The following is a 13,809-nucleotide window of genomic DNA, read 5'->3' as shown; positions in this document are numbered from 1 at the left end:
TAATCACACCTAGGGCTACTCATGTCTTTTACAATCAACTGCCCTTTCACCAGTCTTCCCCAACTCCACAGCAGCAGCAGCACAGCCATAGACCTCCTCATGCCCTCTATATCCTCCTCTTCACCACAATTATCTATTACGCTCTTGAATCAAAGCATATCTTGATTCTGAAATGCAAAAAGTGCTGTGCTCTAGTTGACGTTGCTATCATAAACTGTATACATAAATGGACATAGCTAACCTGCTAGTCACCGTCATTTTGATCTTAAAATGTTTGTATTGCCCTGTTCTACATGATCCTGGTGTTTTTATTTTGCCATTGTCACTAAAATTTCAAACTCAATCTCAATACTAATGAATGGACTTGATACACAACACCACAATAACTCTTTCTTTAAACAAGAGAATGTGATTTTCAGCATCTCAACATGGTACTTTCTGTTATATTAGCATGTGGTCTTATATCGGTGTAATCCCACAATTATTCACGCAGGTGCCGTACTGGTCCATTGGCGTATTCATGGGTTTCAAGCTATGGCAATCATCTTCGTGGTCATAGCAAATAAGCAATTCAAATTTAAATATTATATCTTTTCAATGGGATCATCTATGGATCCTGACAAAATCCTTCAAAACAGGAAGGAACTGTTAGCTCATGATCATTTGAAAGCTACCGATGGGTTTCAGATGACATCACAACATTCTGCACGCCAATGTTATTTAATGCTAATGGAGCCAGCTAAAATGAATAAATGAATAAAATCTGTCTAAATGCAGATTTTTGTTGTAGTACGGTGAGTTCTTGGGTCTAGTCGCTGATAGAAATAATCAGATTCAACATTAGTTTATTTACTTTTTGGATATTTCATGGCAAAGTACAGTGTAATCACTTCAGGAAAGGTTCATTTCTGTTCTGTTGTACCTGCTCAAATAAGTATCTAGTTTCGATATTAGTTTTAATATCGATTAGTACCTTATTTTCATTTCTTTCGAAGACCCTAGACCTTTATATTACAACAAAATGTGCATTTCAACGATATTCATTTTAATTGTCCCCCAACTGTACTAAATAGGATGTTGAGACATCATCTGAAATCAAGATTTTGCAAAGTGGAATTGTCTTTGCATGTTGAATTTCTGACAAAAAACATCTTGTTATATTTTTTGTCCAAAACATCTTCTGTTCCTTTCCGTTTCCTTGAACTGTCAGTGAGCTGTCAATCACACTGGCCCAGAGATGACTCCTACAAATGTCTAACTTCTTGCAAAAGTTTCATTTTATTTCAGCAGAATAAGCTACTACTAGCCCACATTTTTTCAGTTGCTCAGGTAAAGCCGAGATAACTTTAAACTGCAGAGTTATATGGCTATATGGGGAAGTGCCTTTATTGAAAACAAGTTGTAATACAATCCATCCAGCCCTATCAGCTCGTATATGACTAAAAAGGGGCTTTGCAAAGTAATTCCTACACATTTTCTGCAGCATCCAATCTGGCAACACCATGTCAAATTGAACCACTTGAGAAATAGCTCCGGGGGCTGAATTTATTAACAAACCAAAGAGTGTCCAGTGGATTAAAGGAGACGAGGAAACTGCTGTACTATGCCAAGCAAGCATCTGCGAGGAAGGATCAGACTCAAATAACTCTGGATAAAGGCAGGTACAGTATATAAAAGACATTTGTGAACATGTTCCCCTATGCCAGATGCCCTTCCTTTCACAGATAGTCGTATATGGTAAATGGACTGATCACCACAAAGACCTCTGAGGATCAATCAATGTTAGGAAATACAATTTAAATATCAATTTTAGATCAATACCCCATACATAAACACTCAAAAATGAACGGTAAATGATGTATGTATTTTAAAGATCCATGGTGTAACATTTCTTATAATGGAGATGCTATTACTTTGCCTAGAATTTTCCGAAGCACATGCAGCATTCAAACCTATGTATCATGGAAGCAAGCATGTGCTGTTTCCATGCCAATTTGCAGGTTTGTGGAGAGGCAATCCCGCTCACATAGAATAACATATTTTTCACATTTTTTACGCAATACAAACATGTGTAATTCACTGTAACATCTCCATGGCGACTAACAGGCTGCAGAACCTCCAACAGAAAAGTTGAATAGTAAATCTTTAAATAGATTCTCTCAAAACACACATTATGTGCTCAACAGAAAATAAATAGCATGTTGCATTGATTTAAAGTCAATATTTCACTGCATGTTTTTGAGAGCAATAAGCTTAAGCACACACGTTTTTATTCAAACCAGACCTTATACCTTCTCCGCCTTATCCTCCGCTCTCTTCCACTCAGTCTCTCTCCTGTACGTTGTGAATAAGTGGCACGGAGCCACAGACCTGTATAGTGAACATGCACAAACAGCTGTCTGCTCTGATCACAACATAACGAAGGCAAGTACATAAACAGTATATGACTGTAGCCCTGTGTGGTACTGGTGAGGTGTTGCCATGGAGGCAGAGAAGTGGAGGAGCAGACAGGTGATGGATGGAAACCCCAATGAACTAGTCCAGTGAATGAATTTACATACATACGCTACATGAATGGAACCAGGGCTTCTTCACAGTGCTGTGTATACACTGATGACAAACAATGTCACCGGAGTTTTCTCATTATCATTAAGGGGGACATATTCTTTGAAATCAATTTTGTGTGTTTGTGTGTGATTGTCTCAAATTAAAATTCTTAGTTTCAACTCTACATAAGCAATTGAAACCAGGAAGTGTTATAGCAAGTTTTAGTCAGTTTATATTAATTAGACTTATGATTATTTTTTATCATTTTAGTTTTCGAATTGCGTTAACAACAAAACATGTATCAATTAGCAACATGTTGGAAATAGCCATGCTGCATATTTGTCTCCTAAAAATGTTTAAATTTGCACTTTTGCCAGCAAAGGGTGCCAGACATCTATTCCATTTGTTAAGATGTAAAGTTAAAGATGCTGTGAAGAAGTTCCATAGCATGTTTTTATTGATAACTAATTATTTCATTAATTATTAATTATTTTAACTTAAAGAGTTGATCTATGCATATCTATAATGTTGTTTCCTCATCAAAAATATACCTGGATAACACAAGCACACAAACCCTACATATTTAGTCTGTGTTCATCTCTCAAACAGAAAACACTCTGTTCCGCCTTGTGATGTCATGTGGTAATACAGGAAGTGTGCCATTGTGTTTTTAAACTCCATGCACCTTCACTAGAATAATTTGGAGTCAACTAAGTTCAGTTCTAACTGCCAATCTCTACTGAACAAAAGGTAAAAGGAGCTGTTGACTTGAAAACTACCAGTTCATGACATCACAAGGTGGAGCAGAGCATTTTGAGGTTAGAAGACAGACTAATAATAAAGGATTACTCGAACATGTGAGGGGAAACAAAACACAACTCCAGGTATGTTTTTGATGAGGTAACAGCATTATAGCATGACTTAAAGCTCAGACCTAAAATATTATGTGCAGATGTATTTTAAAACTATCACACTGTACCATAATACATTCCCTTTAATGATAATTCCATTACAATTCCCCAGCCCCCCGTTCAACTGTATGGGAGCCCTGTATGGTGAATGGCCGCATGGTAGGCTACTTTAATGCGGGCTTACCTTCGTTTTTGATGTTTACCATTTCTCTGCGATTTGGGGGCGGTTTTGCCAATGTATATCTTTTTCATATTTGTCCCTGGGCCTGGCCTCTCATGCGTCTCTTTAAGTGAAGCCGGGGGACGCAGATAGTGGCTTGCTATCTGCAGTGACCCTGGCAAGAGAGCACAGAAAAACAGCTTTCAATATGCATCGCTTTGGGTCGTGAAATCAGCCATTTTGGTTCAAACTGGGGCAAACAGTTCAGCAAGACATTGAGTTAGTGCATGCAAAATCCAAGCAATAGCAGTTCTCAGTGTAGAGTTTAGTGTTTAGCATTCAACGCACCCACTCAAAAAACATATGTGGAAGAATTTGTTATGTTTCAAACACAAGAAACACTGGTAAGTCAAAATCTGATGACTATAATAATCAGATAAACCAATTTTTAGATCTGATTTTTGGTGTGTGTTTACATCATCGACTGTGTGTGTTTACATCATCGACTGTATACATAAAAGGATGTGGCTAATCTGCTTCCAAATAGGAAGTGAACACGGGCGCAATTCCGGCTTCCATCAACCCTGGCCACAGTTCACTTTACATTAGACCCGCACTACATAATCGTGGTGTTTTTAAGCATTAATAAAAGACAAATCAGCTGCTTTCTTTCCCCATGGTTTCTCCCGCTAGCGTTAGCAACAGGTTTGATTGACAGCATTGCGAAGGGGCGTTACCTCTGACAGCACAGGTGTTAGCAATCACAACGAAATGAGATTACACACAACATACAGTATCCAGTAATCTGATAACTCCAGATTGTGGGTGTTTCTTTTTGGACCTTGTTGTTCTGATGCTGTTTTATATATATATTTTTTTACCTCTAAGTGTTTTATTTTATTTTTTAATCATATCTTTTTTTTTACTTTGTGCATGCCCTTATTTGTATTTGTATTTATTCACTGTTTTTATGTTGCATTTTATCACTGAAGTAAGTTCCAAGTTTGTGAGCTGTGTTCACTGACAATGGCAATAAAAGTCCTCTGATTCGGATTCTGAAGAACTGGCGGGGAAGAGGAGGAAGTGGAGATGCTGAAGAGGCTGATGGTTCTACTGCTGCGGCAGGGAGTGGAGGAGAGTTGTTGTATGTACTAGCTGGATTGTGGAGTGAAGAGGACGTGTGCTTTTTTTTTAATAGCTTTGGAAGTAATTGGTTGAAAAAATGCAGGTGTTGGTCGTAAACTGAAATCAGATGAAAGTTCCTGGTGTAGTTTCCCCTTTCAGGAGCTTTATACAAATTAATTTATGCTACGTATTCTCGATCAACCCCATTGATTTGAAGTAGTCTAACTGATAACAACAATAACAAGGACATGTAATAATATGAATGCCGCCTGTCCCTCCTCCAGCCCAGTTCCTCCTCTGCTCCTAACATGCAGGTCCCTCCTCATACTTCCACGGAGCAGGTGACTTATGAGCAAAGGAGCACAGGTTAGGCCCCATGAATCAGCCTTATGATGGATGTGAGAGCTCTTCCTCCTCCATCCCTCATCATCATCGCACAGCTCCGGGCTCTGCAGCTAATACCTCACCAGGAAACCCCCCACGGCCAAACTGTGAGCTACAAACTACAGCAGGATACAATGTAAAAAACTGTATGCTTTTTATGACTAGCACAATTTAAACTGGGCTCATGTGTGGGTCATGTAGGGTAGAGACAGTATTAGAGGTGCGAAATATATCCAAGTGTAGCAAATATCAATATATATCATTTGAAAATACATGCAAAATTAGAATGAGTAAACTGTCTATTGTAAACTACGCATAAAAAACGCTTCAAAAAGAAGTAGTGCACTCCCCCCAAAGCTAACAAAAAACTAACAAAACAAAAAACAAATACCAAGCCAAATGGAGCACTTGAGTACTTATACTATAATTAGTCAGAAGTTCCTTATTCAACCCTCTAGAGCAAATCGGATCACACACTCAGACACACACAAAAAAATAAATAAAACAAACAAAAAATTCCACTAGTGAAAAAGGCCTATAAACAATAACTTGTGGAGGTGGCTGGGAGGTTTATCACTGCTCGGTACCTCCTCTACTTCTCCACACTAACCAGTCTTTCCAGTCTGGTGCTATACTCCTTTATTTATTCATTTCTATATGATATGGCTACAGCTTTGACCCAAACTGAGTATATCTACGTAGCCTACATCCAATCTTGTAAGAAAATCAAGTAATTTTGAAAAACATCCTTTTTTCTTTTGTCCCTTCAATCTACAGATCATGTGATCATGTTTACTTGTAAAAATTGGTTCCCTAAAGGTTAGCTGTGAAAGTGTGCATGCATTTCTGCAGAGTGGCTCATTCTTCAAAGCTCCAGGTCAATAAATGGATTGTGTTAAAGTTATATTGAAAACAGCACATTAGTCCAATTACCTGACATAATCAAAACAGACACAATCCCAATAATTACTTATGAACAAATATTTATATGTATGTAAATGTTGGCAGTTCTGCAGTACTGCAGCACAAAGCATGGATAAAGGTGCATTATTAAAATATAAATAAACACAATCAGAGGTGGGTAGTACTCAATTACATTTACAGAGTACTTTTCTAACAGCAAATTTTACTCCTACTTGAGCAACATTTTTATTGAAGTAACAGTACTCTTAGTTGAGTAAATGTTTTGGTGACTCTTCTCACTGTGAGCAAGTCTACAAGTAACAAAAGCTTTATGGTGACAATATAATCACATCATAATTATAATAACGTTTGTGTTTCTTGCACCAGAAATCACATAAGATTTCAGTTTTCAAATGTTTGTGTCTATCCTTTAAAATACCTAATGTTGTGCATTATTTAAAGTTTTGTCCTTCAAATGACATGATCTTCAAATTATTAATCAGATATTACATCTTGACAGTTACTCTTTAAGTTACTCTTGTTTGAGTATTTTTCTCCAAATACTTTTTCACTCTTAATTGAGTAATTTCTTATCACTACTTTGTACTTCTACATTTTTATTCTGAAGTAACGTTACACTTACTTGAGTACATTTTGTGGCTACACTACTCACCTCTGAACAGAATTTGCATTTTCCTACATTCTCCCGTTAAGTGCTAGCGTAACACAATTGCTGTGTTTCAGATAAGATCACAACATTCTAATTTACCTTTTGGATATTTCATGGCAAAGTGCAACGTAATCGATATGAAAAACGGTCTCTTGCCTCCATCTGGAAGTATGATATCGTCACATTCAAGAATCTGAAAACCACCAATTTATGGTTTATGTTTAATTTATGTTCTTCAACAACAAAGCACCCATATTTATGACTCAAAAGCCGTGTCTCGTAAAACAAAAGGCAGTGTGCTGTTCTCTGTTTTATTAGTACAAGGACTGTTTTGGACAGAATCCATTCTCTTGTTATCACATTATCCCAAAACAGCATAATAGTGTTGAACTAGCTCATAAACACAAGAATTTGGCATTTCAGAAGTAAATATTTACACTCTGCCACCTTGCTCTGCTATACATCTCCACTGCAGCAGCAGGACTATGAGCCTCTTCAGCCTCTCCAAATCATTCTTCTTCACCACCAGTTTCTTTTCTCTAAGTAGTACATTCCATTATCCGTTCCTTCCATTACAACCTAGTCATTTGTCTATGCCAGCTCAAGTTCCTCCTCTTTCAACTGCTCCTGCTACTTCTCACATCTGTCTCCAAGTGCAATTTTTAGAAGCTCAAAGTGGTTTTACGTTACATTATTCATTCACTCTCTTCACACTTGGTGGTAAAAGCAACTATAGAGTTAGGGAATGAGAGATAAAGCAAAAAAACTTCCACACAGATGCATTATCCATAATAACTATTGTGTAGTAGCAAAAAACCCACATGACATGTACAATGCTGTTATGTGTTATTTTTGTATGAACTCGTAACTCCAATAATTAATATCTCAAAATCCATAGGTTTGTTATTAGGGCTAACTGAACATTTTATGACACGTGCTAACAAAATCCCAATCTTTGGTGACTGAATAGACAGCCAATTTGTGCCAGTTGTCTCTCTCAATGATAATAAAAACAATAAAATATTTTTTTTAATTTGGAATGTAATTTTCAACTCAAGCCAATTGTAGTTTCTTATTTGGTATCTATTCAAATGAGTCTTTTGGTTCGATACTACTTTTAATCGATACCTTTTAGCTAATCATCAACAGACAGAGCGGTGCCTCCGGTTAGGTAAAGCTAACTGGAGGCACTGCTCTGTCTGAGAACTGACTTAGTTGGAACCAAGACAGGTGCAGCATTAGCCAACAGTTTCTCAGATAGTCACGCTCAACTTTTTCTTGAAAATCAAACACTTAAACGGGACCATGAACGTTGAATGCACGCAGACTTTTTGGACAACTTTTCTTACGCTAGCTTGACGTCACTTGCAGTTCATTTCAAAATTTCCGTCCTTGCTCCCATCTACTTCTTCCATTATTACGTCTACCTTCGTCGTCACAAGTATATCACGGAATAACCCCGTCCGTGTCCTTAAGAGCAGAGTAAGCACAAATAGGCTACTCACAGGAGGCTAGCCGGCAGCTGACGTTTATCAGTCAGTGCAGAGTGGAAACGCACAGTTGCACTTCAACAACAAACCACGTGTAGAATGTTTTTGCAACCGATTTGAATGGCTCAAGCTCTTATTATTTTTAATCTCCCAAGCACATGAGCCAGGGAAACAATGCTAGCTTCTGGAAAAGACTCTTAATATGGAAGCTATTGGTGTTTCCTTATCTGTATGTCCCAGAAGGCGCTTGGTAATAGGTGCAGGGGATGGTAAGGTGTGAGCTAGTCTATGGTCCGTGGTTGCTTGCACAGTGTATGTGGTTTACTTATACTCGGGGGAACGAGGCAAGTGCGGATGTCGAGGTAAACGTTATATAAGGAGACGTCTTCTGGGGACAATGGAGAGGCAGTGTTCATTGTCACTATGGGAACTAAAACAAGGGAACGCTGGTGTGGAGCGGTAAATTTAATGTGTTTTGTTAGGGGAAATATGTGACCCCAGGCCGAGACATGTATGTTGGAGAAGAGGAGGAGATGGAGAGACTGAGAAGACTAATGGTTCTGCTGCTGTGACTGCTGCTATAGGTGGTTGGTTTTAAAATTGATTAGGAGGATGAAGCATTATCCTACTACATTACCCAAACATTATCCAAATCTGATATGGTATATGCTGTGATGGCATTAATCTTGAAGTAAATGAAGTTTTCAGTCTATTTTAAAATATTTAAAGAGGGGTTGTTATGGCAATATTTACTCTATTATGCAAAACATATATATATATTTTTTTACTTTTTACCATGTTATAAATTTGTTCCCTCATCAAAAACATGCCTGAAGAGAATGTCACCTGTTGATGTTATATTTTAGCAATTAATACCCTATAGGTATTAGGTATAAGTAAAATACCCCCTGTTTAAAAGAGGGACATATATATATATATATATATATATATATATATATATATATATATATATATATATATATATATATATATATATATATATATGTGTGTGTGTGTGTGTATATATATGTGTGTGTGTGTGTGTGTGTGTGTGTTTGTACATATGTACACAATATACAATATGTTGAAAGCTCAGAATCAATTCATGTTTCCTTACCATTTTTGGCAGATAAACACTGTATTTTAAGTATGATAGTGACTGGACCCCCCCCCCCCAAAAAAAAAAAACAAAAAAAAAAACTCCCGCTCCTATTTGTGAATGACTAAAGCTGTACGTTGTTAAAAAATACTCCAAGCCAGAGGCAGCTCTTGGGTCAGATTTACAGCAGGCTCGTGGAGGGGGCCGTGGCTGATTGAATAGGTCTGAGGAGGAGAGGTGAGTGTGCTGCTGCAGATAGACTATTCACACACATCAAATGAGCACATTCAACTTTAATGGCTGCTGGGCAATCTTTACTGCAGTCTGCTATCGATGAGGACGCTAACGCGTAATGGGCTTAAGCTATGGAGTCCAAGTACTTATGTAGATTTGAGAGCTAAGGTGGGTTTATTATGGGGAAATGTCTAATCTGCTTAAAAGCATAAAGCTGTTTTAAAAGTTTATATTATACTAAACTGATGTTACATCCTTATCAAGCTAAAAACAGACCTGCCGACATTATACAGTGACATAACTAAATGAATTACACCTGTTTGTAAAGTCCACACACCTGCACTTTGGCCTTGACATTTTCCATAGCTGAGGCTTAACTAGGACATATCAAGATTAAGGTCAGGCTGCACCATTAATTGCAATCAAATTGTAACTGAAATAGACCCAATTAGCAAATCACAAAGACTAACTTCTTCCACAAACAACTAACTATCCTCTCTGTATAATGTCTTATTCTGCATAAAAACAGTTAACCCTGTCTTTTTGACAATTCTTCTCAATGTGTTTAAAACGTGAACTTTGGACTGAATCCCAATATTAAAATATATCACAAATTTAACTGTAATCACAATGCTTGTCTGAAAAAAAATCACAATTCAATATTTTTTCCAGATGGTTCTAAACAGTCCAAAGCAGAAAAAAACTAAAAAAAAAACAAAAAAACAACAACAACAACAACAACAACAGAATGCATTACTACTGTACACAGGGACATGGGCAGATGATGGGCAGGTGCTCTACCACAGAAAAAAGAGCACTCTTCCATACTGCTTAAAATTAACTTCAAAAGTAAACCAATCTGATTAAGAGCAGCAAAGCTTTGTGCCTGCATTAAGTGTAGGCTACATGAGTTGAAGAAACAATAAGAATATTACAATAATGAACCAATGGAGAGGGGGAGGGGATTTTTGGTCAAATAAATGTAATTTCCTGTAATCTAGGGTGTTTTAGGTGAAGAATCAATTTTTAGCAGTCTGATACAGAACAATGGGATGTAGTAGAATTGTTACAGTCTACCTCTCTCCTTGCATACTTGTCATTAACTTCCATTTTTAAATTACTGATCACTTGATCCAACTCCTGTATCAGTGGCTCTCTGTGGAGCCCCAGTCCTCTGCCCTGACTCCGCCCCTGCTCTCCACTGAGTGCAGCCACTCTCTGTGAGCTGCAGCCTCGCACTAGAACGTGCACAAATGCTTCAGACAACAGTCCAGGCTAAAACTTTTGTTCTCACATCTGCAAGACCTATTTGTTATGTTGTTTTTATGAGATATACTCGCACTATTGAATCTGTAGACGTATTTTTGCATCGGCTATTTAGCATCGTGAATACGGTGCGGACTGTCATAAAAACTGTCATAAAAACTGGATAAAAGAGCCTCTTTATGGACTTTAAAGTGTTCCTACAGTCTTTGATTTGGTGCTATCTGCTGTAAAGGTAAAGGCACTCAAGTGGACTCTGAAGCTGTGACAGCAGACCCACATGAGTGAGTGGCCAGAAAGAGAAGGAACGGCAGCAAAATCTCTATATAGCTGCCTATTGTTGAGTGTTTAAAACAACTTTTACACATCGCATGGGGTAAATATTAAACCTAAAAAAGCTAAAGGGGCAGGTGCTGGGCCCTATCAGTGCACATCCCTGATTGTACATGTTTTTAGTGGTAGGGGAAACATACGCAGACCAGAGAGAACATACACACTCCACATACAGGCCCCATAGCACCCAGGAGTTGAACCCTGGACCTTCTTGATGTAAGGTGGAAGCACTAACGGCTGTACCACTGTGCTACCCCAATATATCTATAGGGCCTTTAAATGGTAGAGCATAAATGAAAATAATAGCAGACATTTACAAGAATGCCACCATGCCATTTATTACAATATATTCCAATTTCCAGCTATTACTATAAATTGTAAATAGATGTTTGTGAAGTTGAATGAGGTAATGGTGAAGTGAATACAGCCTATAAACTTTACTTTTAGATAATAACACCCAGTTCAGCCAAGTACAATTTGTGCTGAAATGTTTCCAATGAAACACATTTTGTTCTTTGTGTTTTATTGCCTATTATGAAGTCATAGCTAGGATGTAAACACTCCAATAATCCAATCCATTATTATTGTATCTAATGAAAAATACAATTGCCCCAAATTTACTATTTCTCTCTGTCACAACAGGCCACATACAGTATAATGTAACCTATGTATTTGATTGAGACAGTACATGTTAATGGATGGACATGATACAACATGAATGTAAACACATCAGATTATAGCCAAAGGAATATATATATATATATATATATATATATATATATATATATATATATATATATATATATATATATATATATATATATATATATATATATATATATATATATATATATATATATATATATATATATATATATATATTATATATATATATATATATATCTTTATTTATACAGGGCGAGCCCAATGAGAGCACCAGGCTCTCTTTTCCATGATCGCCCTGTTAAAACACAGAGCAATACAAACAAAAAGAAAACCAAAACAAATAACTTCATAGGTCAAATTAAAACAATAAAAACAGGAGCAGGTGTGAGTATACATGTTTATCACCAGATTATTAAAGTGCAGTAGTGACACCAATGTATTCAGTTTAGCATGTTCCTGAAATGTATCCCATGCTTTATTTGCATTCAATGATAATTTAAGATTTTTGAGGGAATTTTGGATTTCATTAAAATGTTGCAGGATTTTTAAAAACTGCCTGATCGGCAGATGAAGCACTTGCAAAACAGCATGATCTGCTGTTTCATACATCATACATCATAAATATATGAGGCTTTCTCTTAAATTGCAACCAATAAAATTGATAAATATAGTAAAAAGTTGTGGGTCCAAAATTGAGCCTTGGTGTAGTCCTTTGCTTAAAGTTAAACATTTTGAACCTATTGGCTGCTACTGCCTGAGTCCTGTCTGAAAGATAATTTTAGAACCTGCATTGTCAAATCCAATAAGCATCAGGCCCTTCAAGAGGATTTTATAATCTACTGAATCAAAAGCTTTAATTAAATCAATAAACAGAGCTACACTATCTTGTTTGTATCAAGAGCTGTGAAAATGTCATTTAAAACTTTTCTGGTTGCCATGACAATACTATGCCCTTTTCTGAAACCTGATTGATAAGACTTCAAAATAGAGCATTTATTTAAATCAATTATAACTAGATATTTATCAGAAATTATTTACATGTTTTAGTTGTCTCACCTAAATAAAGTCAAGAAATGTGTTGTTTTCATTCCAGTATAACTGACATTTGATTTGATATATGAAAAAAATGCCTGTTATAACACTTTCCCCAGCCAGTTATATATATTATATATTTTATATATATACATGTGCATCATGAATAGATCATTGAAAATACAAAGATATCTGGAGGTGTTTGAATTGCCTGTACTTTAATGTAATCTAATTTAGATGTGATACTATGTACATTCATATGTATAATTCTCAGTTGTGCATATCAGATAGGCCTAACTCTTCAGTGATACTAGGCTTTGAGTTTGACTACAATCTATTTGATGCTTGGGGATTAGGTTTGTTACTAATATTGATATCAACCAAGTTACACAACCTCTGATAATTTATTTCATGTCTATGAGATATCATACATGAAATTTACACATTCATTTGTGTTAATGCCTAATTTAAACTGGTGGGTGCTGATTTCCCCTGCTGTGGAAGACATCGTGCCTCGTCCCTGTCCCGAAGACGCCGCACCCCAGCGACCCCAAGGACTATAGGCCTGTGGCACTGACCTCCCACATCATGAAGACTCTGGAACGACTCGTCTTGGAGCAGCTGAGGCCCAGGGTCCAACATCTGCAGGACCCCCTCCAGTTCGCCTACCAGCCCCATCTCGGAGTAGATGACGCCATCTTGACCCTACTCCACAGAGTCTACCCCCACCTGGACACACCGGCTGCCACTGTGAGGGTCATGTTTTTTGACTTCTCCAGTGCCTTTGACACCATCAGGCTGGCTCTGCTGGCTGAGAAGCTGGCGGTGATGCAGGTGGAGGACTCCCTGGTGTCCTGGATTGTGGACTATCTCACTGGAAGACCACAGTATGTACGTTTACAGGGCTGTGTGTCAGACAGAGTGGTCAGCAACACCGGGGCTCCACAAGGGACAGTCCTCTCTCCCTTCCTCTTCACTCTCTACACCACGGA

General features: G+C 37.4%; 2 protein-coding genes across 2 annotated transcripts in view; both read right to left on the bottom strand.

Moving 5' to 3' along the window:
- Nucleotides 1-3,710, bottom strand: part of LOC117390670 (brain-enriched guanylate kinase-associated protein) — a 37,928-nt gene extending 34,218 nt beyond the window's left edge. The window contains exon 1 of the mRNA XM_033988451.2: nt 3,643-3,710. Coding sequence (XP_033844342.1) covers nt 3,643-3,710 — 68 coding nt within the window. The remainder of the gene's footprint in view (nt 1-3,642) is intronic.
- Nucleotides 1-13,809, bottom strand: part of LOC117390486 (mitochondrial basic amino acids transporter) — a 222,062-nt gene that overhangs the window by 86,181 nt on the left and 122,072 nt on the right. The gene's annotated exons all lie outside the window — the stretch shown is intronic.

The sequence above is a fragment of the Periophthalmus magnuspinnatus genome, chromosome 22, assembly GCF_009829125.3.
Source record: "Periophthalmus magnuspinnatus isolate fPerMag1 chromosome 22, fPerMag1.2.pri, whole genome shotgun sequence".
NCBI lineage: Eukaryota > Metazoa > Chordata > Actinopteri > Gobiiformes > Gobiidae > Periophthalmus > Periophthalmus magnuspinnatus.
The sequence above is the reverse complement of the archived record's forward strand: the minus strand, read 5'-3'. Positions and strand labels throughout refer to the sequence as shown.